General features: G+C 49.5%; 1 protein-coding gene across 2 annotated transcripts in view; it reads left to right on the top strand.

Annotated features, from left to right (window-relative positions):
* Window positions 1-1,983: 1,983 nt before the first annotated feature.
* IGFBP2 (insulin like growth factor binding protein 2) overlaps window positions 1,984-18,201 on the top strand; it is a 67,424-nt gene continuing 51,206 nt past the window's right edge. The window contains exon 1 of one of the 2 annotated variants that reach the window (XM_054175797.1): window positions 1,984-2,486. In XM_054175797.1, coding sequence (XP_054031772.1) covers window positions 2,084-2,486 — 403 coding nt within the window. In that variant the 5' untranslated portion in view covers window positions 1,984-2,083. Of the gene's footprint in view, window positions 2,487-3,291; window positions 3,368-18,201 lie in introns of those variants that run through there. The other variant, XM_054175802.1, reaches the window with a different exon arrangement.

Here is an 18,201-nt window from a genome sequence, read left to right as displayed (position 1 = left end):
ATTTGATTCTACTTTCAGGGGAACATTTTGTTTGGCTTGGAGTTTTTGGAGTCCCCCTACACTCAGAGCAATGTGTGCTGCGACCATCAACGAATACTGCTGCCGGAGGGACCCCAAAAGGAACTGTATTCCTTCAGAAGTGAAACAGGGACTGTGAAATCAACACCCAGCTTAAGCAAGAAGCAATGTTACTCCTCAAAAAAACCCCCAAAACACCCCAGCCAAAACCCACCACTAAATGGGCAGCTCTTACATGAAGTATCATCTCCAGCTTGATGGACAGCCATCAAAAGGGACCCCAGTTGATTAAAGTCTTGTAAACCCCTAGTTAATGCTTGGGAAAACCCAGGGACCAGGACAAGACTGTGTGCTTCGTCCCATGATGTATCACAGGGATTTCATGGAGTGTGCTGAACGCTGCATCCCCTTATCCCACCCTGCATTTGTTGATCCCACAAAGAAACAAAGACGTTGTATAACTCCAGGGTCATGAGTAATCCTGTGCCAAAAATGATGCCACATGAGTCCAGCAGCATTTTGCCTTAAAAAAAACCCAAACCCCCAAAAACCTACCCACCCACCAACAAAAAAAAAAAAAACCCAAACCAAAAAACCCCCACAAAAAAACCCACAAAACACAACCCCCCCCCAACAACAACAAAAAACCCCACAACCAAAAAACCACACCAAAAAACAACAGCCAACCCAACCCAACAAAAAGCTACAGCACTGAATGTTAACTTTGTGTCCCAAAGCTGGCATTCCCACAACTGTGGGAACTCAAGCCTGCCTCAGTACCTAACTTTAACCATAACCCCCCACAATGATATTAACCACGTTTCCCAGCTTCATTAGTTTGTTTACATCCCCTTGGCTTTGTTATTTTTTTATTGGTAAAAAATTTTTCTTCCATGTAATATCCTTTGTACTTAAAATCCTGTGCGTAGTCTGTGACACTTGGACAGGGTTTGAAATGAGTGTTTTGCACCAAAACCCCTAAGCCTGAAGAGCTTTACCTCTGCACCCCTGATTGTGCTGTGTCCTCACAGGGCAGTGCCACAGGGATGGCATTGACCCTGCTTCAGATGGCTTCAGTCTGGCAGTGTAAGTGCCATATGGGTAGCCAGGCTGGAGACGTGGGCAGCCCTATGGGTGTGGAGCCCTGAGTGTCCAAGTGGGCGCACCTGAGTTTGGACTCCTGCTCTTATGGAGGCATGGTGGCTCCCAAGCCCGGCGTTTGGTGTGGAGGCTGGATGGTGAGCCTGTCCCTGCACCCAGGTTTTGCCCCTCCATCCCCATGATGGGACCTGATTTCAAATGTAGATGCTTGAGCCTGGCCTAGCCCTTCTGGAGCAGTGTGGGAAGAGTAGGCTCAGCCCTGATGTCTCTGCGGATGTGGGGATCACGCAGTCCCCTTTCCCAGCACAGTGTCCCTGTGACACAGGACCCAAGCCCTCTTGTGAGGTTGGAGATCCACCCCTTTCTGTACTATGGAAGGGGCAGGCCCCAATTCCTTGCTCCCATGGGGCAGGCCTCCATTCCCTGTGACTATGGCCTTGCTGTATGCATTGGGGCAGGCCTCAGCCTACTTTTGAGGCAGATCACCATCCCCTGGGGGGCAGACCCTGACTTTTCCTGCAGCAGGCCCTTGCCCCGTGTTGGTCAGACCACCATTTCGTCTTTGAGTCAATCCCGTACCTCATGTGTGGCAGCCCCAGTCTCCCTCTGTGTCTCATTCCCTCTCTCCTTCGGGGTATCCCCTCTCTTCTCCGGGGCACCCCCGAACCCCTCTGGGTCTGACCCCTTTCCCCTTTGTGATACACCCCTCTCCCTTCCAGGGCAGCCTCCAACACCCTCTGGCGCTCTTACACTCTCCCCTCCGGGGCATCCCCGACCCCTTCTGGGTGGGGCAGGCGCGGGGGCGGCTCTAGGACCCGGCGGCGCCGCGGCGCGCCCGGCCCCGCTCCGCGCCGTGCCGTGCCGCGCCGTGCCGTGCCGCTCGGCTCCGCTCCTCTCCGCGCCGCGCCGCCGGGGGGCCGAGCAGCGTGTCCACCTGCCGACCTCGCCGCCCGTCAGTCCCGCCATGGCGCTCGGCGGGGTCGGTCGCGGCGGCGCGGCGCGAGCCGCCTGGCCGCGGCTGCTGGTGGTGGCGGCGGCGGCGGCGCTGGCGCTGGCGGGGCCGGCGCTGCCCGAGGTGCTGTTCCGTTGCCCGCCTTGCACGGCGGAGCGCCTGGCCGCCTGCCCCCCGGCCGCCCGCCCGCCCTGCCCCGAACTGGTCCGGGAGCCGGGCTGCGGCTGCTGCCCGGTGTGCGCCCGCCTGGAGGCCGAGGCGTGCGGCGTCTACACGCCGCGCTGCGCCGCCGGCTTGCGCTGCTACCCTGACCCCGGCGCCGAGCTGCCCCTTCAAGCCCTGGTGCAGGGGCAGGGCACCTGCGCCCGCCGCCGCGACACGGCCGAGTACGGCGCCAGCGCCGAGCGCCCCGCAGGTGAGCAGCGCCCGGCACCGCGCAGCCGACACCGGGGACCGCGGGTCGGGCTGGGAGCACCGAGAGCCGCGCACCGAGGACGGGGCACTGGCGCCGGCGACCTGATGCTGGGCACCGGGCAACGCAAACCGGGCGCCGGTAACTTGGTGCTGGGCGCTGGCGTTATGCACCGCGCACCGGGCACCACACACCGGGAGCCGGCGACCTGATGCTGGGCACCAGGCATTGTGCAGCGGCACTGGGTACCACGCACCCCAGACGGAGCGCCAGGGTAGCAGAGGGGCAGCGGGGCACTGGCACGTCCAGGAGACAAAGTGATCCTAAAGAGTGGCCTAAAGAGGATCCTCCTGGGGCAGAGGGATCCCTCGGGGGAGGGCAGGGAATGGAGGATCCTTGCGAGATAGTCCAGGAAGCGACAAAGGGCAGGAATGAGAGGGGCGATGGAGGGGGAGAAGGAGCGCGAATGCACCCCTTGGGGGATGGGGAAAATGGGTATTTGAGGGGTGCAGCTGTCCCAGGGGTGAGAGGGGTTTCCATGGCACGGGGCAGGAACAGTAGGGGTGAGGTGTAACGGGGAAGGGTCTGGCCTCAGGGGCAAGACGGAGATTAAGTTCTTCTAGAGAAGAAAACTCATGGAGGCAGATAAGGGTGAAGTTCGGGAAGATGCAGCTGTGGGAGGCGGAGGTTCAGACTTGGATTTGGTAGGGGAGTAAAGTAACCCTGGAGTGTGATGGATGCCCCAAAGATACGGGGAGAGGCAGTGTGGGAGGATCATGGGGCTGAGGGGCTACAGGGTCTCTGTTATGTAGGGACCGTGTTCCCTATGGCCTCCTTCCCAGCAGAGCTCGCTGTTACCGTCTCCTGTGGGTGTCCCGGCTTCGGTATGTATTCCTGATCCAGGCACTGGGTGCCGGGGGAACAGGAGTGTACCTCGGGGGCACAGCCCCAAGGATGGGGACATCAACAGGCTCCTGACCTGTTGCTGCAATTGCTGTGGGAGGGAGCGCTTCTGGGCATGCCGATACAGCAGAGCTTGGTATTATTAATGCCTTCTCTCCCCTGCTATCGGCCGCAAGCTTTTTCCCTTGGCGTGGAATGTTGAAAATTGCCGAATCAGGTCTGGGAGTAGAAACCGGCACTTTTCTCCTTTGAAATCACCCCTTCTTGACTTCTCTCTCCTTGCTTGTTTTTTTGTTTCTCCGGCTACGACTGGGGCTCTGACCCTGTTTGCATAACTAGTTCAGCAATACGACTTTAGATTCCCTCTCTTATCTCTCGTTGAGGCTTTATTTAAAAGCTCTCTGAAGCGGGCTGTACCTCCCGGCTTTGTTCGCCGGGAGGATGGGAGCACAGCTGAGTACCCACGAACGCTGCACCGCTTGATGGGGAGAGGAGGAGAGAGAGGAGGGAAGGAAAACCAGCAGCAGGGAAGACTGCACATTGCAAACTGCTGTTTCCAAGCACCTAGGCTACGATTGCTGCGGTCCCACTCCTTGGCCCCATTCCTGTTCTCCCTTCTTTGCCCAGCTGCGACGGACTGGGGAGAGCTAGGAGTCTGGAGAACACGCTGATGTGAAATTTCGCATGACTATACAACGTGAGTGTCAAGGGAGTGAATTTTACACCCCCCAGAAGAAGCAAGGGCATTTAGATTTAAGGATGCTGGCGCTGACTTCCAGGCTTATGCTCTTACAAGAAGTTGGAGGGATGGCAGAGAGCATTGCAGTGATGGGTTGAGCGGTGATTGTCTGAGTTAACGCTGCTCATTTTGCTTTTATGGGCTTTATGTCAGGATCATGTTGCTTCATTGGGTATTTTGCTTGATTTTTTTATCTTCATTGCAGTACAACAGATATGATCTATCTGTGTGCAGGTAAACAGCAGTTTAAGAACACTTTAATGTGTATGCTCTATAGTGTCCATAGGTGGTGACTAATAAAAATACTGGTGCATCTTTATCAGCATGACATGAAACATACAGCTGGAATATTCAGTCTAGCATAGCTTGGCAGGGGAGCTTGGACATGCAGAAAAGGGTTTGCTCTTTTCAGATTACTAAACTTTTAACAGGTTGTTGTAACGATTGGAAAAAAAAAAACACCAGCAAACTGCAAACCAAGTCCAACAAAACCAACCCCCAAATCTGCCAGCTTCACTTGATACTCTTCTGTTCAGAATCACATCCTCTCTTCCATCTGCAGTGTGCCTGCAAATTATATAGGAGGGAGAAATTGCTTTTGGTTTAAAGTGGTGTCAGGGAAGGCAGTCTGGCACCCACCAAGAGCAGGGATTGGAATTCCCTTTCAAATCCTGATGTCAAGCTAGTTTCAAGAGTGCCCCAAGAGCAAGTTTTTGCCTGCAAAAGGCAGGTGTGTGGTGTTTTTTTGTTTTTTTTCCCTTTTTACTGTGCTTTAAGGTATTTGCCCTTTCCCCCTTTCCAGCTTGAAAAGACTCCTTTGGCTGATTCAGGATTGGAATGCAGAGCTCGTGCTATTCCTAAATTAAGAGGTTGGCAAGTTGGGTTTTTTTGTCCCTGATGAGAGGCAGAAGGATTGCCCAAATGAAACATGGAATAAAACTGCAGATTCTCTTGCTGTGGGTCCAGCATTGTTTAGTCTTCCACTTAGGTCTGTAAAGCCAACCCTGAAATCGTTGTAGGCGGAAAGTAACACAAACTGCCATGTAGCTAGGAAGCAGAGGATGTTGCTCGTTGCACAAGAGGCTTTGGGTATTTTGAAGATGTTGGGAATGTTGGAACAAAACAGCAGCAGTCTGTGGAAATCAGGCTGAGAACTTCAACCCGCCCTGGGGAGGCAAGTGCATGAACTCCCACCAATGGTGGGAGTGATATGGAGGTTCAGCACCTCCAGGGATCAGGGCCTCTGGAATAGTTTAGATGTTAGTGTACCACACTCTTTTACAGTTTATTTCAGGTCATCGTGTAACAAACCTTACGTGCTGCTGACTAGAACTGCCTGAACTGGGGACAGAGGGTTGTTACTGTGTGTGTGTAGCTGGCAGAGGTCATGCCAGTCTCAAGTGTGTTTATTCTTTCAGCACCTCAGTGAGATTGGCATGCTGTTTTGCAGATGGACTAAATGATGTGCCTGAGGACACAGAGAGCAGAGTGAGTGCTGTCTGTACTTTATGTTAACAGTCTGTGTGCTGGCAGATAATGTCCCAGTCCTTGATATCCATCTTCTGTCCAAGCCGTTCTAGGGTGGTCCAGGACCAAATGGGTCTTTGAAACACAATGTGCTTTGAGAGGTGATTCGGGCACCATTAGCAGGTCTCAAGCTCTCAAGTCTCAGCTGGAGGGTGGAGATGCTGCTTTGGCCATCATGAACAAATCAGGCTTGTGTGGTCTTGTCCAGCTCTCAGCTGCAATGTTCTGCCTTCCTTCTGCTGAGTTTAGATCTCACCTTGTGCCAGAGCGGGCTGGTTCACTGGAGTTAATCCTGCAGAAAGGCAGCTCCAGGAAACAAACCAATGTTTTTTATTTTGTCAGATCAATGACATGAGCTGGCTCCAGGCATCAGGGTGCCAGTGCTGCTGTACAGGGTGGGAACTTGTGCTAGAAGTGGAGCAGGGCTGATCTTAGCCATGTCAGTAAATATCCTAAATTGTCTTGCCCGGGTTATCAGAAAAGCTGAAGAACATCTATTTTCTCCTGATGGAGACAAGGTCCTAGGGATAAAACTTGTTCCCCTTAGGAAAAAAATGGTCCTGAGCCACTGTTCAAAGCTGACTAGTTAGGGGTATTTTTATGTCCCTTTGCCAGTGAGGATCAATGGGGTTTGTAGAATTGTTTTATTTTGTTGTTGGGATGTGTGTACTAATTCAGTGGGATCTGCCTCAGAATCTGCTGCTGGCTATTGAGTCCTGCTTTGGAATCTCACTTCTTTATTAAAACAGATGTGGGTTTTTTTTTTTCCAGCCCATGCCAGTGCAGAGTATCCTTTCCAAATGGGAACAGAGCTGTGCAAAGAATGCAGCCCCAGGCAGCCTTGAACTTGCACAGCTGAGGTTGCCTCATTCACCTGGTCAAGGATTCCACTTTGAACTCCCCTGATGCCAAACCAGGGCCAAAATGGTTAACTGTTAAAAATGCAGCTTGTGTTAGCATCCAGCTAAAATCCTTATTTGAGTAGCCCCAAATGCCACACATCCTTCCTTACAGGTCAAATGTCAAAACCTCCCATTTCCCCTTGGCAGTCAGCTGCTAATAGACAGCTTAATGTATTGCTCCAAAACACAGATGACTCTGAGGTTGGAGATAGCATAATATAAGTGGAATTTTAACAGCAACTTGAAAACCATGCCAGTAATGCTATGAGTGCATTTTTCATGTCCACTGAGTTGCCAAGGAAGACTTCGGCTTTTCTTCTGCTTTTATAAGGAAATGAAGCATCTGTCATGATTTGCATGTGCATGTGTGTAATCAGTCCTTCTGTCGGTCCAGTTGGCCAGATCTAACACAGCAGTGCTCACCGGAAGGCACTGTCTTGCTAAAAAGTGAGTGAGGGGTAGAGTAGAGCCAGGCTATGAGTATCCTCCTTGTGCTGTGCAAGTGCATTTTGAGCAGCAGAGTAAGAGGGAGGATAGTAACAAGTTCAAGGCCAGGTTGGATGTGGCCTTGAATAAGCTGGTCTAGTTGAGAGGCGTCCCTGCCCATGGGAGGTCAGCTTGGCTTGTGCAAGCTTGGACATTACTAGACACCAGGGAAGCCAACTGCGAGCATCAAATCCACAAAGTGTGTTAATGTGTCCACTGCAATGGCTCTGCCCAGGATAAACCAAACATCTACAGAGCTCCTTGCCTTGGAGGTAAAATGCAGTTAATAGCTCTAAACATGGGTTATAGGGGTGAAAAAGCGCACAGCTGCCTCTGGGGCTTTACCAGTTGGTGGACTGTGTCTCTAAGAGCCTTTGTGGCACCTGTGTCTTGTCAAGAGCTAACCTGGTGTGCTCCTGAGCTAGATGTCATCTTAAGTAATCAGACAATAAATAACACCTTGTAGAGCAGCTTCTTGAAAATAATGCTCTTCCCTGCCCCAGTCCTCCTAGAGTTTGCTATGTTTGTAGGGATGGTGGTATGAAAATGGTGGCTGAGAGGGAGTGGAAAGCCTGGGAAGATATTAAGGCTCAGGCCCAAAGGAGAAATGTGTTTTCATGCTGTCCCTTGGCAAACGATCTGTTTCCTTCTTGCCCTTTGCAGTTGTTTCCTTTCCTCTGGGTTTCAGGCTCACACTTGCTGAGCATGGTATTTGTCAAGAGAACAGCAAGAAGCCCTGTCTGTGAGAAAGTCCATGTCGTTTGTTTTATCCACATCCAGGAATTGAGCCGAGATAAACAATTTGGGAGGCAAAACAGTGAAAACTGGAATGCAAGAGGTGTGTTTGTGTATGGCTCTGTACTAGACCTGGCTGCAGTAATATCTGGAGCTAATTTATCTGCCTGCCGGACAGCTGTTGTGCTGTAACCCACAAGCACAACCAGGTTTGTGAGACAGGGTTTCATCCTGGTGGCCAGCAGCATTCCTGTACCTGCTTTTCCTGGTCCTGCATTCAGCACTAAGGAGCTAGGAGGAACAGATGTTTCCCCGGTGGATTCTTTGTGTTTCTGCTTGGACTGGGCAATTCTAGCTTTCTAAGCATGGTCACTGTCTGCCGCCTTTGTTGAGGCTGTGATTACTTCAGGGAGGATCTTTTGTTCTAGGCAGACAGAGTAAGAAAGTGGTCAAGCTAAAGCTTAAGAGATGCTTGTAAAGCATTCCTGTTGCAGGAGGAGGGCTGGGCTTGGTGGTGTACTGAGTTTCCAGATGCAAGAAATCCTGCTTTTTTTTCTTGAACCAGGGTGAAACACATGACTTTGATCCAGTGGCTGCTTAGCAGACCCCTTACATATCAGAGGGATGCAAAGCCATTGTCTTTGCCTCTGCTTCCACCCATCTTCACCCCTGGCCTTTCCTTGGGGAGGTGCTTCCTGAATCGATGCATGTGACTGCTTTCAAAGGTGTCCTTAGCAACACATACCGAACACATTGGGCTTGGCTTTCCATCTTGGCTTTGCTGACTGTTTGCATCTGCCAGAAGAAGCAGGTTTGTCCTCAGTGGAAGAGAAAGGCTTCACCTGATGGCGTTAGCCTTGTAGGGAAAGCTGCATTAGTGCCTCATGTCTGCCTGCAGGGAGGGAGTTAGGTTACTTGCCCCTTTGCTGTGCGCCATGCAACAGCATGCTGCCTCATGGGTGCTTAGTGTGCCATGGTATTTGGAGGCTAATGGTCTTGGTATGGACTAGGGAGAGAAGGAAAAATCCTTGTGTGGAGCCCAAACACACCGTGCAGGTTATTCTGCACTGCTTTTCATCTCTGCTGAGCTTATCTCATGGTAGTTGTGCCCCACTCCCTCACTGTCCTGTTGCACATCCTTTTGTTCTGTAATACAGGTCTTGGTCTTTGTCTGGGCTATGGATGAGCCATGATAGGGAGTTAACCCAACCCAATCTTCACTTTCTTTGAAGGATGAGTTTTCTGCCAGTTTCGCAGATTGAAATCTAGGCTCATTATTATTTCTGCAAAGATAAACTACCTTTATCAGACTCAGTGTGACTGAAACATCTTTGCCTGCTTTCAGCAGTTGCTGCCAGCAAGCTGAGAGATGTTTCTCACTCACAAACTGGCCAAGCATGACCTCATTAAACGTGTGAGTTGCCATCTAATTACAAGTGGACGTGATGTGGTGGCTATCCTAAGAACAGGCTTAATAGAAAGGGTTTAGTGCCAAGTTATCAGAGCTGTGCTGCAGCCCAGCATTTGACAGCTTGTTGTAACTGTATTATTGTCTTCTGTTCAGTGTTTTGCCTCACACATAATTTAGCTAGATACCAGTAAGAAGATAGCATCTCTTGCTATGTCAGTTTATGGTGGAAATAAATTGCTCTAGAAAGGAAAGGGTCAGTCATCATGTGGACCGGAATACTGGGAAACATCAGGTCACTTTTATAAGCCTTAAACTATCCTTTGACGTAGCAGCTTTTATTTTGAAGAAAGCTGCACTGTGCCTCTTGGCTGGTAAGGGAACAAGTTTGCTGCTTGGTGCTCTCTGTAGTCAAAGATCCCATTAATTCTGCCGGCTGTGAGGAACGATTTCTTAGTATTTCATTCTGGGCTGTAATTGAGAGTGACACAAATCACTGGTGGGAATTGGACAGTGTTGAAATCCCTGCTTTTCCTTAAATTTTTTTTTGCAGATAAACTAGCTCAGGTGGGATGAGGGCATTTCTGATGCTTTGCCCTTGAAGTGAATAATGTCTCAAATATCTTACTGGCTGGAGGCAATTTTAGCGATCAGGTTTTGTGCCTCCTTGCAGCTTTTCCTCATAGCCAGGTGATGCAAGATGCCTACAGTAAGTGATGTCCTGTTGCAGTCACTCATGTCATGTGGTGTTGTCTGTCCTATAATGTGAGGAAAATTCATGAAGCTTTGCTCAGTGTCCCTGCTCAAGATTACAGCAAAAGATTTTGCTTTTCAGCCAGAGCGGTCTGTTCTCATCTCTTCTGGCTGGTTGTGGAAGACCCAGTTCATGCTAACGAGCTTCTCTTGGCTTGGTGAGGAGGTTGTCTGATAACCGTCCAATGTCTTTCTCTTGCTGTTTTAAACGAGAAAAGCGTGGGCATCTGTTGTCCACATCTCAGGGCTGCTTGCTGTTCAGACTAGAGATACTGCAGTCATTTGTTGAAGGTGTTTGTGTGGGTTTGAGTGTCCTCCAAGACCTTTTTCATAGTTCCAAAGATCAGGTGTGTGTCCTCCAGTGTGACCTGGCTCCTTCCTGTAGGGTACAGAGTGCCAAAATTTGCTTTTGAGGGGAGCAGGACAAATCCTGAGTGGCTCCAGTGAAGGCAGACGAGCAAAAGCAGTGAAGCTGGCCAGAATCTGACTATTTTTTGCATCTGGAAAGTTGCTTGGGGGTCATTTTATGTTTGAGTCCAGGAGGTTTAGTCCGTGGTACTCGGCACACCATTCAGCTGTGCTCTGAGCTGGGGGCAGGTGCGAGATTGGCACCCGGCACAGTGGTCACTGTCCCGCACAGCCCATGTGGAAACACTCCTGCTGCTTGCAGTGGGTGAGTGGCTCGCCGCCATCTGCTGCTCTTTCATCTGGCACTTCAAAGTCAAGCAGAAATAGGGAGAGGAACTCAGGTTTAGGGAAGAGGAGTGGCGTGAGGAGGAGGAACAGGAGGTAATGGCTGGCATGCAGCTCCATCTTCCCATGCCTCTGGAGCCCAGAGCAGGTGCTGGGGCTCCGCTCCATAGTCTGCACAGGGATGTGTAGCTATTGAGGCTGTGGATAATCCAAGGTTGCTGGCTGGTTTGTGTCCTTTATGTCCTGGCTGCCAGGACAGTTTGGCATGGAGATTGTAGGGTCAGAGTGGTTTGCCACCATAATGTTTCTGTTCTCAGTGAGGCTAACACAACAGCCTTGGGGCTTTCTGTGGCTGTTTTTTGTTCCTCCTGGTCCTCCTTGTTCACCCTGCAGTGCCTGTGCTAAAACCAAATTCCAGTTATATTGGTGAATTGTGTCTTGTTTCTTGGGAACACTTGTCAGGGGTGCTGCAATCCATCCTGCACATGGTAGCTGCTTCACTCTTCTAGGTTTGCAGCTGAACCAGTGTGAGGAAAATGCTGAGTAATAACAATATTACAAGTCTTACCACTGCTTTCTGAAGGTTGGAAGAATTGCTCTAGGCTCCATCCCAGGTTCATGACCCAGCTGGTCAAGGACAATGATCCTGTGGTGAAATGTTTGCTCTCTGCACTACTAGACTCCAGCAGTCATTCTTTTTCTAGCTTAGTACCCACCACTAACCAAGGGTTAGAAGTCCAATGTGATCCCTGATATGCAGAATTTTTTCTTCTGAGCATCATATTAAGTGGCTTGATATTATGGTGGAAAAAGAACTGCTGTGCTCTCTTGATCTGACTTTGGTGTGATTGGACAGTTTAGTCATCTGCCATGATGGAAACTGAGATGAAGAGGCCTAAAGAAATGGCTGGCCATGGTAGAGGACCTCTTCCTTTGGCCATGGTGAACAGTGCTGCCTCCATAGCTTCTGCAGAGGTGATTTTGGGAGGATTTTGTTTAGATTGTTAGAAGTCCACATTGTTACTGATAGTCCATTACAGGACACTTTTGGGCAGAAGGTCTAGTGGAATATTGCCATTGCTGGGACTGGATGGTGGGACAGTACTAGAGGTACCATTTAGAGGTTAACATTCTAATCCATCACTGAATTTAAAGAGCAGTCCAAACCTGGGAGAGGAAAACAAGAGTATGGCAAAATGGTGGCATCTTACACAACAGGTCAGCTCCCTGTCAGTATTCTGAGTCATTTCTTGTTGCTGGTTTTCAGTGACTAAAAATAATTTTATTCCATGCTTTTTTCTTCCTGCTAGGCCCCACAGACCCTGTCACCCTCAGCTTGCTGGGAGTGAGACAGATTCCATTAATTCTTCTGCATTGTTGAGGGATTTCAGCTGATGAGATTCTTGCCTGGAATTTCTCTGTGGGGGAGCCCAGTTTCCCACTGCTTGCGGATGGGACCCAATAATCTCAGCCTGCTTGCATGCCCAGATTGGTGGTGGGAATACAACTTCTGATATCTCCAGGATGAATTTGGTACCCTGCTCCCTTCAGGGCACCTGTCAATTGAAAGCATGGCCAAGCCTGGGAAGGTGGAAGTGGTCAGTCTGCAGAGTTTGAATAATGCCAAAATACCTGACTCAGGCTAATTTTGGAGGGTTAGGAAGGTCTAGACCTCTGTGCACATGACTGGGGCGTGCTTGGTCTGGGGGCACTAGAAGGAATTTGGCATCAAGCCTTCTGAGGCAACTCTCTTGTTTAGTAAAACTTGGGCTGTGGGAGTTGGTATGAGGAAACGACATCCACTTTGGTTTCTGCAGTCTCTGCCCCAGGGGCCATTTGGGTGTTGCAGGAGGCCACAGGAATCCTGCTTGTGACCACAGCCAGATTAAGCCATTTTGGCAGCTTTTCAGGACTGAAGAATTTGGCCACTTTCACAATAATGGCTAGATATTCCACTTGAATTAATTAGTTTTATTACAGGACATGTCCTTCTTGCTCCTCTAGGGCTGCCTGAAACACTGAATTCATTACACAAAGAAATGAAAATAATACTGAAAATAAGAGCTGGTATCCCAAGCCTTTGTATGGAAACACACACAGTGTACTGACATCCTCCATTAGACATAGTTCCTGAGCTGTGGCTTTTGGCCAGATGAGATCTAAACCCAAGTTTTAGATCAATTGCAGCTACTAAAATGCAGCACCAGAATACGAGGACACAGTCTCAAGCTGCGCCAGGGGAGGTTTAGGCTGGATGTTAGGAAGAAGTTCTTCATAGTAAGAGTGATTGGCCATTGGAATGGGCTGCCCAGGGAGGTGGTGGAGTCACCATCATGGCAGGTGTTTAGGAAGAGACTTGGTGGGGTGCTTGGTGCCATGGTTTAGTTGATTAGATAGTGTTGGATGATAGGTTGGACTTGATGATCTCAAAGGTCTCTTCCAACCTGGTTAATTCTATGCTATGCTATGCTATGCTATGCTATGCTATGCTATGCTATGCTATGCTATGCTATGCTATGCTATTTGGGTGTCTTCTTTCAGCCTCTTGTCCCCTGCTTGGCCTAAGTGATTCTAGCCTTCTTAATTAATCCCACAGTTTAGTTTGATGCACTGTTCAGATCTGACCCTTGGATGTTGCACAGTGGAGGCTACACACCTTCAGCCTTTTCTCCCCATTGGAAAAGTTTCCATATTGCTGTTCATACTCTGCAAGGACACTGTTTGCTTCTATGGTAGTAAAGCGGAGAAAGAGTGTTCCGCATTTGAGCTTTGATCAAGCGTATGCCATAAAAGTGATGGTATGGGTCTTTGGAAAGGTCTGCTCCAGAGTAGTCAGAATAATGTGAGATTGAGTAAATATTTTGGGAGGCCAGAGCTGATAACTTTCCCTTGCTTATGTTTGTGGAGAGTCAGCCTGTCAAAACTTACTGCCTCTGGTGCAGATTTTAAACAAAGGCTGTCCATAGACTCAGTGTGTTTTTATTTTAATCCCTTTTTAGAAGCACTGAAGCATTGATGTTGTTTTGAGATTTGCTATCTGGTAAGGGGCATAATGCACCCTGCTTGCTAGTTGTTCCAGCATTTGCTTTATGAATATTGCTTCAGGTACCTGGATTTGGGCAGAGAGTTCTCCTTTTGAGTCTAACTCCTCCTTTCTGCTCAACCCTACCTTTGTGAACCAGGGCTCAATTTGTTTGCCTTTTATTGCTTTTTGGGGGGATGAAGTCCAAAACATGGCAAAGGGCTGATACACAAAGTTTTCAGTATTAACAAAATGTACCTAGTAAAAAAGAGGGGGAAAAAATGAAAATGAAGACATTGAAGACATAGATTCTTCTAACATCAGACAGGTAAAGAGCTTCTGTCTTTCTAGTAATGTTTATTTTGATGACAGTCATTGCTTTCCTCAGTTTTTCTGTTTATTCTTTTTATCAGCTTGGAATCAAGGATTTGTTACATTAACCCTTGACCATTAGGCTGGTCCTGCAGATGTTGACACTGACCTTTCCAAATTCAAACCATGCTGAAAGTGCTTGGATAGTGCAGGTATGTCCAGGCAGCAGACCAGCCTGGCCGAAGGTCCATCAAGCCCGTAATCCTGCCGTTATGAAGAGTATGGAGTCAGCCTTGTGAGGTGGGAACAGTGCTATGGAAACCCATCACACTGCCAACACCACTCAGCCTGTGGTTTTGGGGATTTCCAAAGCACAGCCTGGCTTGCTGGCTGCTCACAGAGGTACCTTCTTGGTTGGGTGAGCTGCCCTCCTGACTTCTAGCAGTGGAGCTTCAAGTACTGGGGGAGGAAAGCAAAGCTTCAGCTCTGTGCATCACTGGAGTGTCTTGAGGCTTTGGGATAGGAAGATTTCCATGCTCAAGACTAGTTTAGGATTTCTCTTACAAATCCACTTGCTACCTGTTCCCTTCTCCTGATGCCTTGTGTCCAGGAGCAATGTCCAAGGCAAGAAGGGAGGTCCCATCAGTATCACAGTATCACAGTATCACAAAGGTTGGAAGAGACCTCAAAGATCATCGAGTCCAACCTGTCACCACAGACCTCATGACTAGACCATGGCACCAAGTGCCACATCCAGTCCCCTCTTGAACACCTTCAGGGATGGTGACTCCACCACCTCGCTGGGCAGCCCATTCCAATGACGAATGACTCTCAGTGAAGAACTTTCTCCTCACCTCGAGCCTAAACTTCCCCTGGTGCAGCTTGAGACTGAGTCCCCTTGTTCTGGTGCTGGTTGCCTGGGAGAAGAGACGCACCCCTTCCTGGCTACAAGCACCTTTCAGGTAGTTGTAGAGAGCAATGAGGTCACCCCTGAGCCTCCTCTTCTCCAGGCACTTGGGCTGTGCCCAGTAGAAACATAGCCTTGCCCAGGTCTGTTTTTCTCTGGAGATACATGCTAGGAGAGTTCACCCTCTGGGTTGTAGTTCTCAGCAGAGTCCTGTTGCTTGAAACCCATCTACCCTAGCAGAGCTGAAATGTCCCAGATGACTGAAAAAACTGCTTGTAATTGAAATGTTCCCCTATAAATATTTAACTGAGCCCATGTTTGTTTGTTAGAGGGTTTTCCCCCCAGTTCTTCTATCTTCCCTCCCTGTGCAGGGATAATCAATTGAATGTCTATCTCCTCCATGGCATCCTGTAATGAAGCTGATCTTTAGCAGTTAAATTATGCATTTGTCTCCTGTCATCATTACGTGTGGTCCAGACTGATATTGAACTCGGTGTCAAGTGTATGAACACCCTTCTGGGAGTGTTTACTACCCACAGACATATAAACTGCATCCTGAGAAACTCTGCAAAGTCTGCAGTATCACACTATCACAGTACATTAGAGATTGGAAGGGACCCCAAGAGATCATTGGGTCTTCTCTTGAAGCAGTGGACTCACACCAGATTTGCAGTAATGGGGGAATTTCCCAAAATGTTGCCCAAGAAGGAGCTGTGAATGGGCTGTGTGTCAGAATGTGTCTGCAGTGCAAAGCTGCAATTACTGTGGTAACACAACAAAAAAGGTACCTCCAAGAGCAGCTCAGGCTGGGCTTTGGAAATGCCTGAAATCACAGGTTGAGTGGTGTCAGCAGCATGACCTGATCTGGGCTGACTGCCTGATGCTGCTACCTGGGGCTTGTTGTGCAAAGTGTGCAGTCTGCCTTGTACTGCAGTCACCCTGGGCTGAATTGCTGTTGTCTCTCTCTGTGCCACCGTGGAAGAGTGCACCGTGCCTGGAGGGCATGTAGCCACAGCTTGGCAGGGACAGGATGTGTCCTGGTTCAATACCATTACCGTGATGGAGCTGGGGAGTTCGTCTGGGGGTGCTGGCTTTGTTGTAGGAGCAGTGCCGTGATGTAGGGTCACTCACTGTTACAGCTCTGCGTGGAGCAGATACAGTCTCCCTATTGTGACAGTGTGAGTGGCTGTTTTCAGAGCTAGGGACACTCCAAACCTGACCTTGCACAGGGCAGGGGCTGGTGCAGTGCAGTGCTGCTGTCGTGTCCTGGCTTGCATGCCATGGGGAGACTGGGGATTTGCTGTTATCAGCTGGTGAGTCAGACCCTGAGCCAAGGCTTGCAGGTTTGCTCTTTTTCCAGCTAGACACATGCATCTGTTTTAAGGTTGCCAAGGTGCAGAGCAAGTGAGACTGAACCTCCCAGAAAAACTCACAGCTCCCTAAGGAGCCAGCACCGGGACCTTGGAACAGGTTTAGACACTAAAGTTTGAGCAAACACATGTTGCACTGCTGCTGGGAGAGACTTCTATCCAGGGGCTTTCCTGTAGAGACATAAACCCAGGAAGCAGAAATTGCAAGTGACTAAACATTCCTGCCATCTGAAAAGAACTCCCTATTTTCTTTTGGCTGTGAAAATTAACTTCCCTTTTCTCCTCCCCAAGCAAGTGAGCTGGCTCCCGGCAGCCGTGCCCTTGTGGCGGATGCACAGGACAGCCCAGGTCAGGCTGAAAGAAAACTCTTCTACTGGAGGCTTTCCACTGTTGTGCTCCTTTCTAAAGAAAATGTGCAGGGCTTTTCCTGGCCCCTGTGGAGGCCAAGATGCAGATCCATAGCTGGAATAGCCTCATTTGGGAGCTCATCTGGGTTTTGAGCTGCTGCTTCCCTCCCACAACTCCTGTGCTGTGTGTGGGGGAGGCGGTTGGTATCCGGCTGTTTGTTATTCATGTAATTCATCTCATCCTTCCCCAACCATGGTTCTGGGCCCCCAGGCACAGACTGGCTGTGAGCACCCCTGTTTGGCCTCTGCTGCATTGTGAAAGCTCCACCTGGAAGTATAGGAAGCTGATGCAGGTACTGCTGTGTGTGTTATTCTTAGGAATACTTAGTCTTTGGTCCTGGGAGACTTGGTGATAGCATTGTGCCTCATGAGAGCAACTTTCTTAGACTGAACAGCTTGCTAGTTGCTCCATTGCAGAATCCATGATGATGCCACATGTCACCTAGATGAAAATACCAGGGTAACACTGAAGGGTTTGAATGCAAAATCCCCTGGGATTTGAGTTTGTTTTACTATTCTTTCCAAAAGCAGAAGACTGGACTTTTGTGGGATGAGAGTCTGATGGGTAAGGAATGATCCAGCAGCTTCTGCACTGAGGATAAGTGAGTGTAATGGGTTGGGGCAGGTCCCCTCCCCACCACAGGCAGAAATAACGACTCAGGCAACCGGATTGCAAAAGTGATGAAAGTTTAAATAGAAAGCAGTGAATGTTACAGAAAACCCAAAGCGCAGTGACACAGAAAGATCCCATCCCCACCTGAGGGTGCATCCAAAACCCCCAGGGCTCCTTCTTCCCCCTCCCTCTGCTGGGCTAGTCTCAGCTGGCCAGGCCTGAGACTGCCCATCCCCCTGTGGCCTTGGGCCCAATCAGGCCCATGGCCGGGAGATCTCTCCCCCAGTTACCAAGTCTCGGAGAGGGAAGGAAAGAGGAAGTGCCAGACTCCGCACTGGATCTTATAGTGGTGCAAAGAATTATGGTAGGAAATACACAATTTCCTGTGTCCATCCCCCTGGGCTGGACTTCTGGACACAGGAAGTGAATGCACCAGGGGGGCACCCAGCTCAAACTACAACAGTGAGGAACTTGGTCTTGAATTGTAAAAGGCTTTTGGGGGTCTTCTAGGATTAGCTTGGTGCTGAGAAGAATATCTGCATCATTATACCCATGCTGACCATGTGCATTCAGATCAGCATGTTCATCCCAGCACCCTCTTGCCTTCTTCCTTTGCTGATATTTTTTTCCCTAGAGCCCTGTTCCTTTTTCCCATTGTGGTTTTTTTGGTCAGCAGGTTATTTTTTCCCCCTGTTATAAAGTGCTGTGCTCTCTTTCTTTCTCTTGTCTTTTGCTGCATTTCTGACAAGCCTCACCTCCTGTCCTCATGGCTGCTCTCAGATTTACTTGGCACATTTTCAGGAGGGTGCAAGCAGGCTCATTTTAACCTGTCTGGCTCAGTGAAGACCTGCAGAAACTTGCTATTGCTCCAGAGAAAGAAGATGTTAGGAGCTATCCTGCCAGGGTGGGACTGTCAGGTGCAGAGCTCTGAGTGAACATGG

This window comes from Dryobates pubescens, chromosome 2, assembly GCF_014839835.1.
Source record: "Dryobates pubescens isolate bDryPub1 chromosome 2, bDryPub1.pri, whole genome shotgun sequence".
NCBI lineage: Eukaryota > Metazoa > Chordata > Aves > Piciformes > Picidae > Dryobates > Dryobates pubescens.
This window is presented reverse-complemented; position numbering and strand designations above follow the sequence as displayed.